Source organism: Vespa crabro, chromosome 2, assembly GCF_910589235.1.
Source record: "Vespa crabro chromosome 2, iyVesCrab1.2, whole genome shotgun sequence".
Classification (NCBI taxonomy): Eukaryota; Metazoa; Arthropoda; class Insecta; order Hymenoptera; family Vespidae; genus Vespa; species Vespa crabro.
The window spans coordinates 2,430,001-2,451,642 of NC_060956.1; the positions used below are offsets into that span (position 1 = coordinate 2,430,001).

Below are 21,642 nucleotides of genomic sequence, written 5' to 3' on the forward strand. Positions count from 1 at the left end.
GGATGAACGACGAGACTGACCGAAACGGCCGGCACACTCTCGGCACCCAATGATGTTGAGATTTTCTCGAAAAAGGTATTGCGAAAGTAGAGAGGAGTTTAGCCCCGAATACGTACTACTTCTCTCTCTCTCTCTTTCTCTCTTTCTCTCTCCCTCTCTCTCTTTGACTCTTTCCTATTTGTTCCTGGCTCGTTTAGAACATCGAACCAGTTTTCAATAGCTCGCCTCGTGCTATTTACCTGTGGACCGCTCTATTTATGTCCGAAGCTTCCGAAAAATCAGCTCTCGTTCGGCTACCCCGGACTTAGTCTCACTCTCTCTCTCTCTCTCTCTCTCTCTCTGCTCTCTCTATTCTTTATCTTTTTTTAGGTTTTTTTTCTTCTCTTCTTTATCCTTTTTTTTCTGTATTCACCCCTTAAATTCTGAACACGAGCATCTCGTTCGAATGAATGGAAATTCTGTGATGGAATGAGAGAGAGAGAGAGAGAGAGAGAGAGTGAGATCGTTATTACAGTACCGTTATCAGTACAATTTCTATTGCAAAAAAAAAAAAAAGATATCCTGGATTCATTCGTTATGAATTATTTGATAGATAACAAAAATTGTCTTTTCTTTCTTCCTTTTTTTCCCTTTTTTTTTTTTTTTGTACGCAACGGATTAAAATTGGAAAAAATAAAAAATTGTTTTGACGCTAGTCAAGAAAAATAAACTCGTTAGGGATTTAGGTCGCTAGGGATTTCTGAAACGAAGTTAATCAAAATTTATCGATGACGTGCATATTCATTCGTATGGTTTTTCTTTTTTTTTTTTTTTTTTTTTTTCTAATGCGTTTCACGTACCAAGAAGCGGCGACTTGCGTCATTTCCGGGCTAAGCATGGGATATGGATATTGGCCTGTCGAAAAGGGATACATCGGCGCCCTAGTCAGACCTGAAACATAAAAAAAAAAAAGAAATATATTGTGTATATGTATAATAAATATCTCAATTTTGAACGAAATTATTATGAACTAATGATTTTATGTTTCACATTTAACGTCATTTCCGTTCGTAGTCGGAACTAAACTTTAACCTTAACTTAAACTTTAACCTTAACGAAGTACTTGATATTAACTTATTATTTTTCGAAAAAGATTTTACGTTATCGAAAACTTGTATTACATAAATCATTATTAACTACCCATATATATATATATATATATATATATATACGTATATATTCATTTTCGTTTAGTCATTCGAATAAAATTTCAATATAGATTTTTAACAACTTTTCAATTTACACTTCTCTCTTTCTCTCTCTCTCTCTCTCTCTCTCTCACACACACACACACACACTCAAATCCACTCACTCACATATACTTACACACGCTTATATCATGGAGATAATTAAAAAAGTCAGTTAATTATTCATGAAGAATCGATTGTTACTTTTTGTTTGTTTCCGTACATTGAATTGACAAAATACGAACGGCTTGGCCAGTAATTATCTGAGAAGCACTTTTTATTATTTGAACGGTTCATAGTCCGCCATGTATCTCAAAATACATTCTCTCTCTCTCTCTCTCTCTCTCTCTCTCTCTCTCTCTCTCTCTCTTTATTTCTATACGTTTACGAGAGCACATCTATGCGCACATATATATACAGACGTAGATATACACAAACACTAAAGTAGTAGAAATAGGACGGTGGTGTGCGGGCGAATTAACAGATACAGAATAAACATTATTACAGAGAGATCAAAGAAGAGCGGTTCGATTGCACGAAAGGAGTCTATGTATTTAATATCGCCTCGGTTTACAGTACAAACACGAAACGGAGCTGCTACCGACACAAGCGGGCATCGATCAGCAGGCACAGCTCCGGCAAAACGTTAGCGGCAGTCAACGATACGAAACGAGACCGCACCCTCTCGAAAACGTACTCGACACCCGGTAGAGAGAATGTACATACATAACGTTGGGCATATAATTGAAAACAATCGAGAAAAAAAACTTGCGTACGCGTTCTCTTTCGTTCTTTTCCATGTGCATAATGTAAGTACGTGTAATAATGTCTATCTACTGTTTATAATGCGTGTGACGATGATTAATTGTTGTCCTCTTCACCCCGCCCACCCTCCTTACTCCGTATAAAATTTTTTCCTCATACTTATTATTCGTCAATTTCTTTTTCCTTTTTCTTTTTCTTTTCTTTTATGCTGCACATTATACATATATATATATAATAATAATAATAATAATAATAATAATAATAATAACTTTATTATTATTTTTACCTTGATAAGTAAACTTTTATTCTTATGCCAAAAAAAAAAGAAAAAAAAAAAAAAAGAAAGAAAGAAAGAAAGAAAAGGAAAAAAAAGAAGTTTATACATAAGATCGATCCATACATCAAAACTTTTTAAAAAGTTTCGACTGATAATTAAAAGCTCTACAAACGATCACGATCAAATCTGACACATATAAAGCTCGTACTTATGCGTTTAAAGATATTTCTCAACTCTGTTAGTACGTATATTCCACTATCGTCGAAGAGAACACGACGATAACGAATTAAATCGCCGTAAGTAGTAAAACCGTAAGACTTTCGACGAGCACGCACCACCTTGCACGCAGATCCTTATCCTTACGAGGTAAATCTGCATGCAAGACCGAACCCCTTAAACGCGATACGTGTATATCTACGTCGAAACACACACAAACACATAACACTTACTTACACCTACGTAAACGTTGTTTCCTACTTCGATCGTACTCAGGGGGTTATTTTCGAGATAACGAGAATTTTCGTACAATATAAAAAGAGAGAGAGAGAGAGAGAGAGAGAGAAAGAGAGAGAGAAGTAAAAATAATTCGAAAAGAATTAGAACTGTAAAAAATTGTTTATCGATTAATTCGAAACGAACGATACCTTTGTTTTTTGAAAAATAGTTGGTGAAAAAAAAAAAAAAAAATAGTTATTCACGTTTTCGAAAGGTACAAATATATTTTCTATTTCTCTCGAAGTTATCTAAGAGAATTAATAATACGTGACACGGAGGCAGTCGTAGAAGGTTGACACGAGTGGAACTCCTTTGTGGGAGGTAAAGCGTGATTGGCTTCATAAGGGTCGACGAAGAGAAGCGCCCGAAGTATCGGCGAGCCTGAAACCGCTTGACGAGGCCAATACGAGGTCTCTATCCACTTTTCAACCCCTCATCCATCCATCCAACCAACCAACCAACCAACCAACCAACCAACCAACCACCCACTCAACCACCCACTCATCCATCCTATCACCAACAACGTTGGATTGGATGGACAATTTCCAATCCTTCAGTCCACTTCTTCTTCGTCTTTTTTACGTTTCGTGATCGTACGTTCGAGCCCCGGGCTAGTTCTCTTTTTCTATCTCTTTTTCTTTTTTATTTCTCTCTCTCTCTCTCTCTCTCTCTCTTTCTCTCTCTCACTTCTACTTCCTATCTCCTTCAACCCCTCATCACTCGCAAAGTCGGTCAACGTGTGGTTTTCCACGATAGAGCCACTCTAGATTTTCGAATAGGACTTTGTTAGATCGCAATTAGTCGATCTTGTTTCGTTTTACTTATCAAGGGAAATGAAAATCCGAAAAGATTTCTAATTATCTTCGTTTCGTGTCTCCGATCCGTTTCAAGCGAATCCTCCAACAACTGGTGTTTTATTCGCGCATAGTTAACGAGCTTTCTCTTTTTCTTTCTGTTTTTTTTTTTTTGTTCTTTTTTCTCTTTTTTTTCCTTTTTTTCCTTTTTCCTTTTTTTTTTTTTTTTCCTTTTTTCCTAACGATATCCTCAAAGTTATTTCATCGTTATGAAATATCGTTGACGAGTCTGAACAACTATGAAATTAATTTAGATAAAAAAAAAAAAAAAAAAAAAAGAAAAAAGAGAAAAAAGAAAAGAACGAAAAAAAGAAAAAGAAACACAAAATAAAATAGAAAAAAGAAAAAGGAAAATTATTAAGAGACACGAGAGATGGGAAACTTGGGATAAATTAATGAATTGTAAAATGACGAATAGGGGGATTACCTAGGGTAATACATATATATTTTTTCTTTTCTCATTAGCAAGTTAAAACACCACGTAGATAACTTGTATATATATATATATATATATATATATATATATATATATATATATTTTTTTTTTTAAACGCGAAAGATATACGCGTGTTCGGATATCTGATAAAGAAGAAAAGAAAAGAAAAGAAAAGAAAAGAAAAGAAACAAGCTTCCTCTCTCGCCTTAGATCCCGGTCCCCATCAAAAAAAAAGAAAAAAAAAAGAAAAATAAATAAAAGAAAAAAAGAAGAAAAACAATAAGATCATTGCAATCAAGGTTTAAGAAATTCGACAATAGAGTGCGAAACGAGTTGGACGACGCAAGTATACGCAATAGTATTCGGTGTAATGTATTTTCTTTGGGCCAGGGACACGTGCCGAGCATCCCTAAGATCGTTCGCGACCTAACTGTCCCTTTTCGAAGCACGTAGGAACTGACAAAGTTTGTCAACGCGTGGTTCTCCACGATAGAACTAATTTTCTATTTCTGTGATCCCATCCGCGTTAGTTACCCCTGTTTCCCTCCTCTCTCCCCAACCGTCCGTAATGCTCTATATAACCTCATCCCTTTCGAATCCCTTTCTTTCCCTTTTATCATCCGTTTTCTTCTCGTCATTCGACGTTTTTTCAACATAACAGAGACAGAGACAGAGACAGAGACAGAGACAGAGAGAGAGAGAGAGAGAGAGAGAGAGAGAGAGAGAGAAGAGAGAGAAAAGAGAGAAAAAAAAAGCAACGAAGCAATCAAAACGTGCTCGCGAATGAACCTAATTCACGATTTTCCTCTCTCCCTCTTCCGCTCGTTTTACCAATTTCTTTTTTCATCGATCGTTAAACGTTTTTACTTCTTTACTCCTGGCCTATCCCCCCAGCCCCCTCCCCTCTCCCGCCCACTCATTCTCCCATTCCACCCTTCCCTATCCATTTCCTTTTTCTTTTCAACGTAATTACGCCGCACGAGTAATCTCTATCATTCAGGTATAAGGAGAAGTAGAAGAGGTAGGAGGAGGAGGAGGAGGAGGAGGAGGAGGAGGAATAGTAGTAGAAACATCGAACAATAGGATCATGTAAACGCTATCGAGGAAACGAATAGTTCGGCTAATAAGAATTGTAAAGAAATAAAAGAATCGTATCGCGATGTTACGATCGGTTAGTTGAGTTAAGTATCGTATGGGCCTAATTCGGATTCAGGATGAGTGAATATAATCGGTGTAGTGGTAGTGGCTTGGAGAGGAAGAGGAGGAGGAGAAGGAGAAGGAGGAGGAGGAGGAGGAGGAGGAGGAGGAGGAGGAGGAGGAGGAGGAGGAGGAGGGTAAGAAAGGTTAGCCGGAAGGAAGTGCTAGTAGAAGGTAGGTAGATGAGGAAGATTGAGGAAGAGGAGAGGAATGGTTAGGCTATCCGTTTAATACGACGTATATACGAAAGGAGATGAGAATAGGTAGTACGAATTGCGGATGGGATGGTAGTAGGAATAAGAGAGAGAGAGAGAGAGAAAGAACGAGACAAAGAGTGAGAAAGAAAGAGAGAGAGAGAGTGTGTGTGTATATACGAGAAGGGGGAGAGAGGATGGTTCGAAAGGGGTGGCTCGTAATATCCTGGCAAGTCCGCGGGCTCCGTCATGTGTGCTTAATCACTTTTCAGTCGACTCGGCAGTCTGCAACCCCATTATCGGCGTCTCACCACCCGGAAAATTACTCTTTTATTCTCGAACAACTCGAGTTCCCGGTATTCCGTGTACCACAATATATAGTCTCTCTCTCTCTCTCTTTCTCTCTCTCGTGTTTTTCGTTCTTTCGATTTCTCGACGACTTCGATGGTTTTCAGGGGTTTTATCTTTTTTTTTCCTCTCTCTCTCTCTCTCTCTCTCTCTCTCTCTCTTTCTTTCTCTTCTTTCCTTTCTTTCTTTCTTGCTTTCTTTTTTTTTTCTTCTTATTGTCATTTCCTAACTCCGCCATTTGTAATTTTTCAATCCCTTTTTTCCTTTCTCGTTCTTCTTTTTTTTTCAGTCTCTCTCTCTCTTTCTTCGAGAAAATCTATCATCAAATTTATCCATCTTGTAAAGTGGATTATTAACGTCGATTTGTTTGATTTTATTAGGAGGCGATACATTTTGAAGGAGGATTCGATCGATTTATATATATATATATATATTAACGTGATATTAAGTGAGAAAGGATCAATGTGGTGATTTTATTTCAAACATCTTTTCTACGAAAGGGTAGAATAAGCCGAGTTAGTTTTCTTCGAAAGGGGATCGAGACTCGAGAGTATGGCAGCGAGTGGCGAAGGAGAGTGGTATATACAGCAGGTTTTCGTGGTGAGCCCTACTAGGACGAGGGCTCCAACTAACGTATTTACAAGTGCTTTACGATACCGATCCCGGGTGACGTGTGTATGTGTGTGTGTGTGAGCATGCGTGTACATGTTTGTTCATATACATTGTATTTTATATACATATATAATCGTTTTCGTTATAATAACATTTAATAATTTTAATCGTATTCGTTGAAAAATTAAAAATGAAAATATATATAAATCAATAAAAAGCTTAAGAAATATATTTTAATTTATCTCATCTTTTTAATTATCATCGTATAATAAGGTATTAATTATTGTGATTTTTATTTATTATCTTTTTTTGATAATTCATGAAGAATAATTTTAATGGGTATTAATTTGTCAAGAGAGAGAGAGAGAGAGAGAGAGAGAGAGAGAGAGAGAGAGAGAGAAAGAAAGAACAATAAGAAAAGGAAAAAGAAAAGGTTGAAATCTAAATAACAACGTTATCTCGATAAAAGTTAAGCACGAACGTCTTCGCGTTCGATTCATTAAGTTAGACATTTATATAATAAATCGTCTAATAAGCCGCTTATGGAAAGTCACTGATTCATTGATCACGAACCGGATCAATTATGTATTGGAATCCAAGGGAAAGTTCCTTACTAGGTATGGAATTTCAACGTGTACGAACCATAAAGGCTGACAATTACGTCGGACTCGTTTACTTCAGCTAATACGACGTGCAGAGTAGAGTCTTCTTTCGCAATCGCTAACTCGCGTGGCCATGTTCAGCGTCAAAAATGCAGCCGCCTCGTTTATTCCCTTTCTGTTACTAAATCGACGTAAAAAGTATTTAGCGAGGGACCGTGCGAAAATTTTCTTCAACTTTAGCAACAAGGAAATCGCTATCGTTAAACGTCCTAATCGATTGACTTCTTAACGACGACTTGCTTATAACAGTTTTCTCATCGAATTTTTTTCTCGCATTTCTTTTTTATGCAAAAAAAAATTTTCTTCTCTTCTCTTCTCTTCCTTTCCCTCTCTTTTCTATATATATATATATATATTTCTTTTTTTTTTCTTTTTTATTTCCTATCTCCCTTTTTCGTCAATTTGGATTTCTTTCATAACGGATAATGAGATCATCATTTTTAATGTTTAAAAAATATTTCTATATCATTATTAATATTATTTCGTCATGTAAACATACTCTTTAATCGTTGCTCATACTTTTCATCCATCTTGTATGAAAAATTGTATCGTTCGAGGGAAATACCGTCAATCTGGATTTTACATAATAAGAATGAAAAACGATAGAAAGATAGGAAGATAGAAAGAAAGAAAGAAAGAAAGAAAGAAAGAAAGAAAGAAAAGAAAGAAAGAAACAAGCAAGCAAGCAAACAAACAAACAAACAAATAAAGAAAAAAATGAAAGGAAAGAGAAAGAAAGAAAGCGAGCAAGAGAGCAAGTAGGAAATGAAGACATAGACAAGTTTTGAAAATAGAGTAAAAGAGAGACAAAGAGCGATGGGAAAAGCAGGAAGTGAAATCGGGCTCATTGACGATATTGAGAGAGGGTGAGATATATATATATATATGTAGAATAGAAAGAAAGAAAGAGAGAGAGAGAGAGAGAAGCTGAAACTCGGCGTGGCTGAAGAGACGCGCGCGCGCGCGCGCACACCCCAAAGTGGAAAGCGGATTGGATCGGCTGGGTGATGGAGAGCGCAGACGGCAGAGTATACGAGAGAGAAAGAGAGAAAGAGAGAAAGAGAGAGAGAGAGAGAGAGAGAGAGAAAGAAAGAGTGAGAAAGCGACGAAAGGTGAAAGAGGAAGGAAAAAGAAAGAGAAGGACGGTGAGAGAATGGGGAAGAAAAGGGGAAGAGGAGCGAGAGAAGAGAGAAATTAAGCGGATCAATGGCGGAGCCCCGGCGAAACGAAACTTCAGCATCGACAGCCTCTCTTTCTCTATCTTTCTCTTTCTCTCTCTCTGTCTCTCTCTCTCTTCAATTTTCCCTCTTCCTTCTTCCTCCTCTTCTTCCTCCGGTCGGAGTTTGCGCCTTTCTCCTACGAGAACCCTTTCATTTTCCCAATCTCTCTCTCTCTCTCTCTCTCTCTCTCTCTCTGTATCTATCTATCTATCTCTCTCTTTTCCTCTTTCATTCCTTTTTTTTCTCTTTTTCTCAAATATCGCAACGGAGAAGAGATGCGAAATAAACACGCAATGGAGATCGAAAAGTAGAGCTAATTAGAAATATATTCGCGGGAAGTGAGAGAGGAAAGTTGGCAGGGGTGCCGACGTCGTCACCATGTTGTCGTTGTGTGGTGCTGTATGACGATGAGGAAGAAAGAGAAAAAGGGAAAAGGAGAAAAGGAGAAAAACAGACAGGGAGAGAGGGAGAGAGGGAAACGAAGAAGGAGGAAGCACGGTGTGGTGGTCCAAGAGAGACGGGAGAGATTGAATCGAGGAGGGTCGTTGCTTTTGCGGGGTAAACCGAGTATAGAAGAGTGAGAAGAGAAGAAAAGAGAGAGAGAGAGAGAAAGAGAGAGAGAGAGAGAGAGAAAGAGGCAGGGAACGCGAGGTCGTCACGATGCCGATGCTGGTGGGGGATGTGGTGATGCGAGGGAAAGAAGAGAAGAGGAGAAGAGAGGTGAGGAGAAAGAGGAGAGGAGAGGAGAGGAGAGAAGAGGAGAGAACGAAACGTTCGCTCGTTTGCAAGACAAAGAACTCGAACCGCCGTACGAACTTGTAGTCGTGCATAAACGCTATCAGCCCCATCTACATATTCCGGAGACTAAGGAGACACGCGAAGGGGATCGGAAGAGAGAGAGAGAGAGAGAGAGAGAGAGAGAGAGAGAGAGAGAGAGAGAGAGAGAGAGAAGGAAAGAGAGAGAGAGAAAGATTAAGAGGAAAGAGAAGATCGAAGCGAGTCTCGACATTTCTTCTTTCTCTCTTCCTCTTCCTCTTCGAAAGTATTCAGGAAGTTTGAAAGAGAGAGAGAGAGAGAGAGAGAGAAAGAGAGAGAGAGAGATTTTTTCGATTAAAATTTTCTTCGAATTATGACAGATTTATCGTCGATCGTTCCTTGTATCATTTGAAAAAAAAAGAAAAAAAAAAAAAAAGAAAAGAAAAAAAAATTTCGATGTGGACACATGTGCATCTAACGTCTAATATATAACGTGTATATCGATATCGAATGTTCACGTGATAGGTAGAATAGAATAGGTACTGGTTGGTTATCGACTGTCGTGTTTCACAATGGCTCCTCGTTGTAGGAAAGAGAACATGAGATGAGAGGAAAGAGAGAAAGAGCAAGAGAGAGAGAGAGAGAGAGAGAAAGAGAGAGAGAGGGCGGTTCCAGGGCGGAGGCAACGAGGGTGGAAGGAGAGAAGCCGTAGAAATAGCGAGCTGGCTTTGAAACACCCTTGACCCGGCACCCGAGGGTGGCTGCATGCTTGGCAGATTAGCCTAATGGTGAGTCCTCCTCTTATTCTCCTACTTGACGCCAGTTTACGAGACCCTCTCTCTCTCTCTCTCTCACTCTCTCTCTCTCTCTTTCTTTCTCCTCCTACATCGGGGATGCTGTTCGTCCACTTCAACCCTCCCTCTTCTGAATTCAGAACTTGGCGTGGCTCTTGACTCGATAAGAAATAATATTCCTTCAATTAGAAACTTTCAGGGATATATCAATGTTTACGCAATGTCGAGCATCGAACTTTCAAAGTATATACTATTTTGTCCTAATTATTATTATACTATTATTATTATTATTATTATTATTATTATTATTATTATTACCATTATCATTATTATTAAAAAAAAAAAAAAAAAAAAAGCAGGTCCACGTGAAATCATTGCAGAGAGACAGATCGTTAGTCAAAATTGTTGAATTTTTATTCATGGTGCGTAAATAAAATGAATGTTCTCTATTTACAACCTACACTTTTTCAAAATAGCTTTGTTTGCACGTACAAAGTGGTCCTACTCCCGTTCATCGTACGCACATACGCGTGATATATGTTACGGTACTTCGAATGTAACGAACGCGTTAATATTTGCATCTCTCTCTCTCTCCCTCTCTCCCTCTCTCTCTCTCTCTCTCTCTTTCTCCCTGTCCCTTGTCATCCCCACTCTCTTTGGGTGAAAGTTTACAAAGTGATGTCGATACAGAGGAATAGATTTACAAGAGCTATTATTACGTACCGCTGAATTCGATCGACGCACTCCGTAAGATAGTTACGTTAATTAAGATTCGAGAGTAGCGTCAATATTTATAGAGTTACAATGCCACGGACTAAAGAGAGAAAGTGTGTCCGAATTGAAAAAAAAAAAAAAAAAAAAAAGAAAAAACAGAAAAAAAAAGAAAAAAAGAATAAAGAGGGAGTAAAAAAAAAGAACAATAGAAATTATATCGATCGTTCGGAACGAGATATATTTCGAAAAAAAAAAAAAAAAAAAAAAAAAAAGAAAGAAAAGGATTTTCGTTTAAAATCAACAATACAAAAAGGTCGACGTTTAAAATGCAATTACATCGATAAAAATAACAGAATAACACGTGACAATTCGCGCGTTGATATATTACTTACGTATCCGTACATCAATCTCTCGCGTGTAAAATAACAATGATGAAGAAAAAAAAAATACCAGAGAGAGAGAGACAGAGAGAGAGAGAGAGAGAGAGAAAGAAAAACGTGGCACGAAACGTCAATTTAATAGTGGCTAAACCTATAGACTCCACGATATCCAATAAAACGCGATGCGTGGAGCGTGTGGGTGGTCGCATGGGTTATAGACGCGTGACGGCTACCAGTAGGTACTCACCGGCCGCTGCGGCAGCTTTGCCAGCATCCAAAGCCCCATACGGAGGTATACCCATGTGGGCGGGCGGTGGTTGCGTCAGGTGATCACCGTTCGGACAGAAGAAGGGCAGCCCGCTTGGATGCGTCCCTGCTAGGCCCATCTTGCTTGCCTGGAAAATAAATCAAACGAAAATCCTTTAACACGTACAGTACCAAAACAATATATCTCCGAAAGGCAAAAACAAAATGAATGAATGAATGACTGAACGAACGAACGAACGGAAAGAAAATTAAATTAAATGTAAAAAAAAAAAAAAAAGAAGATCATACGAAGCGAGAGAAAGAGAATGAGAGAGAAAATGAAATGAAATGAAAAGAGAACAATGAAGATTTGTCGTTCGCTTTAGCCTATTGATATCCTTCTTCTTTGAATTTAACGATAAACGTTTTATATATTAAGTACTGTTGATCAATACAATCGAATATCGAATGGTATCAATAAACGAAAGTATCAGTTTCGAGAAAGGCGACGACGGGTCAAGTTCGTCGATATCCAAAGGGGCTGAGGAGCTCTACTGCATTGGAAACGCAGGAGCAGCCGCCCTCCTATCAAGCTACGACTCTTAAAAAGGAAACTGGATATTCGATTCGATAAGGTAGAGAAAAGAAAAGAAGAGAACTGAAGTGAAGAGAGGAGAGGAAAGGAGAGGAGGGTAGGGGAGCGGACGGAAGAGGGAGGGGGTGGATAAGAGTGAGAGAGCATTCGTCGAGGACGATCTCGAGCGTTAATTTGCAAAGCCGGCGCGCGCGCTCCTCTCGAGGACTCGAGGGCTCGTTCGGCTTTTCCGTGGGACGGCGTATCGCCGAATTGAAGTGGCTCTTCGAGGGTACGCCTCGATACGCCCCCTTCCCCTTTGCTCTCCTTCCCCTTTTTGTCTGCTTCTTTCTCTCTCTCTCTCTCTCTCTCTCTCTCTCTATCTATCTTTTTCTTCCCTTCGATTAGGTAACAGTCGATAAAATTGGTTTGATTTTATTCAACGAGAATGTATTCAATAAGAAAGACTGGCCCTTAGTATAAGTTTTCAGTTTTGTCGGTTCGAAATATTTTTCATCCTTGATTGGCCAACTTCTTACCATAATAGCAGCTATATCGCGCATTGATCTAACAGCAAGAAGGAGTCCAGGATCCAATGGTTCTCTTTCCATCCACGTGAGAACTCTGGTGAGAAGTCCGACGGTCTCCTCGGCCGTCGGTTCATCTTCCTCGTCATCGTCATCGTCCTCATGTTCGAATTCGCATTCCTGATCGATCGATTTGCGTTCGGATTCGATTTTGACGAGGCGCGATTGATCGACGTCGAGATCGATGGTAGTGGTGGTGGTGGTGGTGGTATCGTAACGTCGTGACGTTCGTTCTTCCCCGTCGATGATCCATCTTGCAAGTTCCTCGTCACCAACTTTGAGACCTAACTCACCAGCCAATCCACGGAGTTCGTCCAACAGCATCCTGTCCTCTTCCCTTTCCGCAGATGCAACGATAGTACGAAGGATAGAGTTGTTGTTTCCCGTAACGTTAGATCGACCTATACGTGATTCTACATCCTCTCGTTCCCTCGGTAAGGCCCAACTTCTGGCAAATGTTTCCGATCGTACGCTCAACCAGGCTCGGTGTAGATCCGCGAATGCTTCCTTGAGAGTAAATCTTCGAAGATAAGTCTCCAATCTATCATCATCTCGTTCGATCGTTGAGAATTTACTTCGATATACACCATGGTATACTCTGGTAAGTGCTCCAATTGCTAACCTCACTCTCAATTCTCTTACAACGATCCTTGTTTCGAGACAATCCTTCGGTACGACGAAGAGTCTAACAAGACCATCGGCCGCAACGCAGTCCCCTTCGGGAGGTAGATAATCGGCGCTCTCAGCCACGAGGACAGCACCGTCTGGATGCATGGCCATCGCAGTTACGGCGAACTCACGGTGAAACCACCATAGAAAGAGATCAGCCGTGAGGGAACCTCTCCCACCGCCGGCGTATACCACCGGTTGGCTGAGCATATTCACACGACTGAGACAACGTGGTCTCCAGTGACGACCAGCCACTAACAACCTAGTCCTATGATGTCCATCATGGTCGGCAGCCCCAACAACCCAGACTCTTTCCCCGGAAGACCTTTCTGAACTCCTCGAGGTTGCACCATGAAGTTTTCGGTGTTCCTCCAGGTGTCCACGTCGTCTTCCAGGTACATCACGCCAGTCCAAGAAGGATACGTGCGCCAGATAGATTCTACTGCGATCGTAGCACTCCAAGGCGCTTCTGATATTTTCTAAAGGTGAAGAGGAGGTGGTGGAGGAGGAGGTAGTGGTCGGACGTGCACCAGAGATTTCATTTCTAGAATCGGCACGATAAGATGAGGAGGAAGGAGAAGAGGCAACGAGAGGTTCGGATGAAGCTGACGGCGAGGTGGATGGTGAGAGAGGGGGTAATGGAGCAGCTGCTGGGGTTGTATTGGAAGAGGTAGAGGGTGTGGGAGGTGGATTCGGAGTCGACGTTATCGGCGGCGCGGATCGAGTCTGGAGTTCCCCCACTGGTGGTCCCTCCTCCTCCTCCTCGTCGTCGTCGTCGTCCTCGTCGCCGTCCTCCTCCTCCTCCTCCTCCTCCTCCTCTTCCTCCTCCTCCTCCTCCTCCTCTACCTCCACCTTCCCTGTTACAATATCCTCCTTCCCTTCTTCCTTCTTAGTCTCTTCTCGTGCACACTCGCGGCTACCGCGGCGTCTCTTTTCTTTCCGTTTCCGGTCTCTGCAAAATAGCCGTGTGCTCTTCGACGTTTTCAGTTGACTACCGATCAAAGAAGATCCCTCGCTACTGGACACCGAGGATGACCTCGAGGAAGGGCGAGAGGAGGAGGAAGAGGAGGAGGAGGAGGAGGAAGTGGAACTGGAGGTGCATGTAGAGGTGGAACGCGAGGAACAGGGCGAGCTAGAAAGGTTTCTGCTTTCGGATAGGAGGTCGCGATGCGGGCTTTGCGAGCACCGTCGTTTTAGCAGGGTGCCGTTTTCACGGGGCTGCTCGAGGCCACCTTCGGTACTCTCCAGGGGTTGACGCATGCGCGCTCCGATCCATGATCGACCCTCGCGCACCGCCAACACCGCAACCGCCGACGCCGCCGCCGCTGCCGCCGTTGCTGCCGCCGTTGCCGCCGCGTCTGTCTCCGGCGTCGTCTTCGCTCGGCCTGGTTTTCTCTTCCTCTTCTTCCTCTTCCTCCGTCTTTTCATCGTCATCGTTGATGCCTTCTTCTTTTTATTATTATTATTCTTTCCCTCGGCTGACTCTTTTTTAACGATTGGCTGCTTTTGGTGATTCTCCTGCTGTTGGTAATTCTCCTCCTCCCGTTGCTCAAGACGTTCCTTATCGTTTCCCTCGAAGGTTCTAGACTCCCTCGAACCTCGGCGATCCTTCTCCAATGTGGCGGTAGCTTTGCTACCGCTAACACGCGCGCACTTGCTACCGCGAGGCGACATTCTTTTATCTCTTTCCTCTTAACATATAGAGTACTCGTCGCCGTTGATAGAACGAGGAGTCGTAGTGACTCCTTTGATCAAGGTTAGGAACACTGTTGAACCCGATCGAGTTCCGTGGCTGGTTAGCGAGATCTCGTTGATCCCGGCCGACGAGGACTCGCGAGGACAACGGCGTCGAGCTCATCCGCGCGGCGTGCTGGCTTCGCCTACCGAGCGATGACTGAGCGAGCGGCCGCGACGCAGCCGTCAAAGGCCGGAGCGGGAACTAGAAGGCTTTGATGTACCGCCGCCCCGGTGCGCACAAAGCGAAAGCGGCCCCGGCTCGTTGGTTGGCATGGCATGAGGACGCCCGGGGGCGGCGGCGGCGGCGGTGCTGGCTCTGCTGGTGGTGGGTGAGTGGGTGCCACCGAGCTCCCGTCGACCGCCTGCGAGTTGTCGGGGGTGGAAATGGAGGGCGACCCACTACCACCCCCTTCAGCCACTCATTCTCTCTCTCTCGCTTCCTCTTTCTCTCTTAAACTGTGCGCGACCCTCCAATGTCTACATTAGACGCCTTCAGACGAATATCCTTTCCTCCTTCTGTTGCATCCAAGAACCTCCTCCTCATTCTTTCTTAAAGTTAAAAAGGAAAAAGGACGGAAATAAAAGGTCCTCTCTTCGAACCCTCTATTTTCATATAACCTCACCCTTCTGTGTCACGCGGCACGAGTACAGAGTAAACCTTATCGATCTCGTTTAACCTACACCATGCATCTAACACACTGCACTACATTTTCTCTCTCTCTCTCCCTTTCTCTGTCTCTGTCACTTCTCGTCGTACTTGTACTTTCTTTACTAGTGTACCAATCGCATCAATGGTCGATCTATTACATAGATTGTCAATGTTACCACTACATTTTTGATGTCGATAAATCATCAATCTTTCTTTTACCCAATAAACAGGTGATAATGGTCTTGACTGATCATCGACAGATCTAATAGATTTAACTGATCCTTTTCATAGACTTCTTGATTATCTATGATACGGACTACTAACGATGCTTTCGGTTGATTATCAATCTGTCATCTGATCGATCCTCAATTAATTTAATGACTTGTCAATTATTTCGATACGTCCTTGATACTGTGATCTGTTAAATATATCTCTGATGATACATTCTTGATGGCTTTAATAGACCGATTTCTGTTCGTTGTAACAACATTGTTTATTATCGCAATTATTCAGTTTAAAGGGAATATCTGGTCAGATTAAATGAAAATGAATCGAACAAGATCTGGATTCATAGCTGACACAAATCGGATTTGTTCTTCGGCGTTCGCGGAGGCATGATTATAGGCGCGCTGGCCTTTCATAAACCCGTCCACATCAAACGCTACGCATAGGTCGATCGTGATAATATTTGTCACGTAGTTGCGGTACGTGGCTCTACGCGCACTCCTACCGCCAATACGGTAATCGATCTGTTCGCGTTCCCGTGCGGACATAGAAGCTCGTACCGTGCTCTGCTCTCAATACGATGACGTTTCTATACTACAAAAGAAAGAGAGGGAGAGAGAGAGAGAGAGAGAGAGAGAAAGAGAGAGAGATACTATGCCGCGAGCGTTATTCGAACGAGTTCAACAGCTTTATCTTTGCACTAACGAGACCAATAGAGAACAGACCTACTGTTTTATTCGTATCAGTTAGAAATCTCAGATATATTATTATTATACGAATATTTTACGATTAGAACGAATGGCTAACTTCCTTTCACAAGGATTTTTTTCTTTTCTTTCTGTTTATCTTTCATTTTTTTTCTTTTTTTTTTTTTTCTTTTTTTTTTTTTTTTTTTTAATGAATATTTTATGTCAATCGTTCGCTCCTATGATGATTCTAACTCGATATCTTGTCTAATACGACGATTGAGTCTAACTCGATATTTTATTTTGAAGATATCTTATGAAACTAATTGTAGATATTTTATCTCGAAGAAAATAATTATCTTTTAGATAATAATAAAATATATTTAACTATGAAAATAATGTTAAATGTTTAATAGAAATCTGCGGAATCGTAAAGGAATATATACAATTTTCAATATTCTATTAATCAATTAATTAATTAACAAATTATATTATTACTATTAATCAATAAATTAATTATTTATTTATTTGTTCGTTTTTTCTTTTTTCCGTTTTTTTTTTTTTTTTTTTTTTTTTTTTATAACGACATGTCAGACATATATTATATTAAATGAATCGATTAAATGGAAATACGAGTTATTAGATTGCTCTGATCTAATTGAAATGAAAATTACGTCGACGTTCCTCTACGAATTTCCATTCTCAGTTTGCCCTTATCCCGTGAAGGAAACTAGTAGCTAAAAGACTAGTTTCCATAAGGAAGAAAGGCATTCTCGAACCTGTGAACAATGCAAACGAGACTTGTTCTTCATGGAAACTGACTTTTCAGTTTTATTTTCCTTTTCCTTTTTATTTTTTCTTTTTTCTTTTTTTCTCTTTTCTTTTTTCTTTCCCAACAATTCTACCAATACAGAAAACTCCTTTAGAATATCTACTAGCATTCCCGAAGGACCGTCACGGCTTATTCACTATCTGATATCTATTTCTTTTATCAGCTACAATCAATAGAAACGATTTTTTAATTGGACCTTTTTAACATAAACAACTTCGAGATTGTTATAATATTTGAATTGCATTTAATTTAATTTAAAGGATTTTAATTTAATTTAATTTAATTTAATTTAAAGGAGGACAATGTGTCGATTTGAGACATATTAAAAATTCGTTCTTTATTTCCCAACGCCCCCCCCCCCGGCCCCTTTCCCCTATGTTTTTTTTTTTAACACGTAAAGTGGTGAATTTTGAAACTACCAATACGTAACATTTTCATTCGTAAAAAAAAAAAAAAAAGAAACAAAAAAACTGATTTTCATCATGTCATTGTGAATACATACATTATTTATATATTCGTCATCTAATGTAAAGTTTTTAATTACATTTTCAGAATAATGTATCGTTTTAAGACATATTAAAAATTCATCCCTTATTTCAACCCCGATGTTTATTAAAGTGGTAAACTTGGAAAGTCTCGATCCTTAATATTTTCATTCGTATAAAAAAGAAAAAAAGAAAAAAAAAGAAAAAATGAAAAAATTGATTTTCATCGTGTCATTGTGAATAAATACATTATTTATATATTTATCAACTAATTTAAATTTCTTTTTTTATCACATTTACGGAATAATATATCGATTTAAGACATATTAAAAATTCATCCCTTATCACTCCGATGTTTATTAAAATGGTAAACTTTAAAAGTGGTCGATTCGTAATATTTTCATTCGTATAAAAAAAAAAAAAAAAAAAAGGAAAATTAATTTTCATCACGTCACTGTGAATAAATACATTATTTATATCGTATATTATACGATATAAATCTTATTCAATTACTTATACAAGATAATGTATCGATTTAAGAAAAATATAAAAATAAATGATTCTCATTATTTCTCGAATAAAAATAATTGAAATTTATGCACGTATAAAAAAAGAAACAAAAAGGAAAAAAAAAAAAAAAACAAAAAAGAAAGAAAAAAGAAAGAAAAGAAAAAAAAAGAAAGAAAGAAAAACAATTCGCGCTATAACCTTCGGACCTTTTTTTATCTTTCAATATTTATTTTTCTCAAACGTCCCCTCTCTCGCTTCTCAAATCGAAAGAAGAGAGTGCCGAAGGTTGATTCGCGCGACAACCCCTAATACGGGGCGTTTTCCACGCGTAAGATCGAATCCGGTTCTTCTCAGTTCTTCTACGCGACGCCAATTTGATTCACCCTATTTGAAGCTATGCGGAGGAGAGAGTCCTCCGAGATGGATGAAAATCGACTTTCACCCTGTTACGAGAGAGAGAGACAGAGAGAGACAGAGAGAGAGAGAGAGAGAGAGAGAGAGAGAGAGAGAGAAAATGAACAAGAGAGAAAGAGATTGACAGACGGATGGATAGAAAGATAGATAGATAGATAAAGATAGATATATATATATATATATATATATATATATATATATATATATATATATATATAGAAAGAGAGAGAGAGAAAGAGAAACATACCGTTTAAGTCTCTCTACTTGAGTTTCTCCTCCTCGACAAAGTTCAAGAGGGTTGTCGCGTGTTCGAGAAAGAACATGGATGGAAAGAGACACAGAGAAAGAGAGAGAGAGAGAGAGAAAGGGAGAGAGAGAGAAAGAAAAGGGAAGATGGAAACGATCGCGTCGTATCTACGTTAGGGAGCTCTCCTTGAAAATCGGTTTACGTTAACACGTTCCAAAAAGTTTCCGTTTCCTTTTCGAGGTGCCACGATGTTTTAAGGGCTCGAAGATACGATGCGGAAAGAATGATTGTTTTTCCTTTTTTTTTGGTCTTTTTTCTTCTTTTTCTCTTTTTCTTTCTTTTCTTTTTTTTTTTTTTTGTAATTTTTCTCTTTCTCTTATAAATCGTTCGATAAGATGAGGATTTCGTAATGAAATCCAATCGAATTTTCTTCGAGAAAGAAAGAAATAGAGAGAGACAGAGACAGAGAGAGACAGAGACAGAGAGAGAGAGAGAGAAAGGCAGAGACAATACAAAAGAAATTGTTTATGGAGAAAAATGTTCAATAATTTTTTTAATATTTGCAAAAAAAAAGCCATAGCTCTCTTCGCAGATCTGACATTACCAAATACCGAAGTATACATTTAATGATCTTTTTACGAAAGTTTAACGGAGGCAACCTTCGTTTTTTGTTTTTTTCTTTCTCGTAATGAAGAAAAATATCGAAGTCATATATACATATATATATATATATATATAAGTAGATACAGTACACAAATGCGAATGATCAAAAAGACGGTAACGTCGCGCGAACTCGACTATGATTAGAATCTTGCAAATTGGTCTTTCCTAACACGCGTTCTACTACGTTCCAGTGTATTCTACTTTCTCTCTCTCTCTCTCTCTCTTTCTCTCTCACACATACATATACCCATCCATTCCCTCCCGCCTCTTTGGGTCCCTTAGAACGAAGTACGCATGAATTATTCGAGATACGTTAATCCGGTTGGCTTCCAGAGAAGCTGCTGCCGCCGCCCTCGTTTCTCTCTCACTCCTCCTACACACAAATACACGCATACACGCACAGAGAGACATAGAGAGCAAAAGAGAGAGAGAGAGAGAGAGAGAGAGAGAGAGAGAGAGAGAGAGAGAGAGAGTCTCGCATAGTTTCTACGTCGTAGAAGATCGAGAAGTAAGAGAGGAGAGAAGGGGATGCCGAAATAGGAGTAGTAGGCAGAAGAGGAGGAGAGAAGGATGACGAAGAGAGAGAGAAAGAGAGAGAGGGAGAAGGAGAGAAGAGGGTTGAAGGGGCTTGGAGGGGGTTGGACGAGTCGAGTCGAGTCGAGTCGAGTCGGTGGTGGAAATGGAAGAGGGAGAGGAGTCGGTGAAGCGGAGGAGTGGGTGGAGGAAGGTTGCCAAGGGGTCGAAGGGGGTAGTAGGTGCGGTGAATGGAGCCGTGGCGCAACGGAGGCGGCGGTGGCCAACCCCAAGCCGAGGTTGCCGGGGCAACGTGGGAGGTGTAGGTGCTCCGCTGCTGTCGGGAGGACAGGGAGGAAGGGTTCTCTCATTCGCTCGACTAGGGCCAGAATACCGTGCCGCGGGGGTGGTTTTTCTGCCGAGAGCTGTTCGTTCGTAGAGGGGAGAGATGATAGAGAAAGACAGAGAGAGTAAGAGAGAGAGAGAGAGAGATAGAGTGAGAGGGAGAGAGAGAAGATCCCTAGCCAAAACGACCATCGGATGTAACCTTAACTGTCGTTGCTACTCCTATACACCCTCTACCTTTGCTCCCTATTCACCCTTCGACGACTACGCGACGATACTACCTTCGACATCCACCGAACTTGTTTTCCTTTTCTCTGTAAATTCTCGATGACGGCTCGAATAATCGAGCGGGACAACCGAAACCAAGCGAAAGAAAGAGAGAGAGAGAGAAAGAGAGAGGGAGAGAGAGGGAGGAAGAGAGGGAGAGAACTGATACTCGTCCTTTGGTGTCATTTTCCATATGCCCCTTTCGTAACCCCTCATAGTTGATCGCAGTACTTTGGGGATCAGTTCAAGAAAGATGACTTTTTTTTTTTTTATTCGTTTAACTATTTAAATTGATTAGAGTTTAATTATTCATTGAAATTATTTTCAATTAAAATAGAGAATCCTAAGAATTATCATAATAATATAATATAACGATTAAACGATGTATAAATATCATGTCGGTAAGTTTTGCGATTGCAGTTTGTCATATATATATATATATATAAAATCCTTTCTACATAGGAGACATAATTTTATTCAGAAAATCCAAGTGAAATAGTTTTACTTTTAATACTTTTAAAGGGATAGAATTATTTCGTCGGGGGGAGAAAAGGATTTGGATCGTTCAAAATGATTTTAAGGACAGACAACCCTTTTTTAGGTAAACGAAAACACGTTCGTTCTTTTTTTAAAGGGTGAACGACAGTCTCGGTCATGGCAGAGATAGATAGATAGATAGATATATAGATAGATAGAAAGAGAGAGAGAGAGAGACAAAGAGAGCTCATTTTGTTCTCCCTTAATTTCCTTTTCCTTGATTTCGCGCGACTCGTTACAACAACCCTTCTTCTTCTTTTTCATCTTACCTCCTTCTTCTTCTCTCATCCTTCCTTTCTTCTTCGAATCTCTTTCTCTCCCCCCCCCTCTCTCTCTCTCTCTCTTTGTCGTCTATCGTCCTCTTCTTTCTTTCTTTTCGTTTTCTTTTTTTTGTTCTTTCTTTGGTCAGGCCGTTAAAGGGTTAACCGGTTGACCTAGACACGTGTCTCGAGTGTCTCGCGTTTTTTTTTTTTTTTTTCATTTTTCTACCCGTGCTGTTACCACCTTCTCTTCCTTGCACATCGTC

At 40.1% G+C, this 21,642-nt stretch overlaps 1 protein-coding gene across 5 annotated transcripts in view; it reads right to left on the minus strand.

Moving 5' to 3' along the window:
- Positions 1-16,441, minus strand: part of LOC124422033 — a 37,306-nt gene extending 20,865 nt beyond the window's left edge. For 2 of the 5 annotated variants that reach the window (XM_046957913.1, XM_046957916.1), the window contains exons 1-3: positions 12,290-16,429; positions 11,178-11,325; positions 840-930 (exon numbers count right to left, since the gene is read on the minus strand). In XM_046957913.1, the coding sequence (XP_046813869.1) occupies positions 840-930; positions 11,178-11,325; positions 12,290-14,680 (2,630 nt within the window). In that variant the 5' untranslated portion in view covers positions 14,681-16,429. Of the gene's footprint in view, positions 1-839; positions 931-11,177; positions 11,326-12,289 lie in introns of all 5 variants that reach the window. The other 3 variants (XR_006941783.1, XM_046957914.1, XM_046957915.1) reach the window with 3 other exon arrangements.
- Between the last annotated feature and the right edge of the window lie 5,201 nt (positions 16,442-21,642).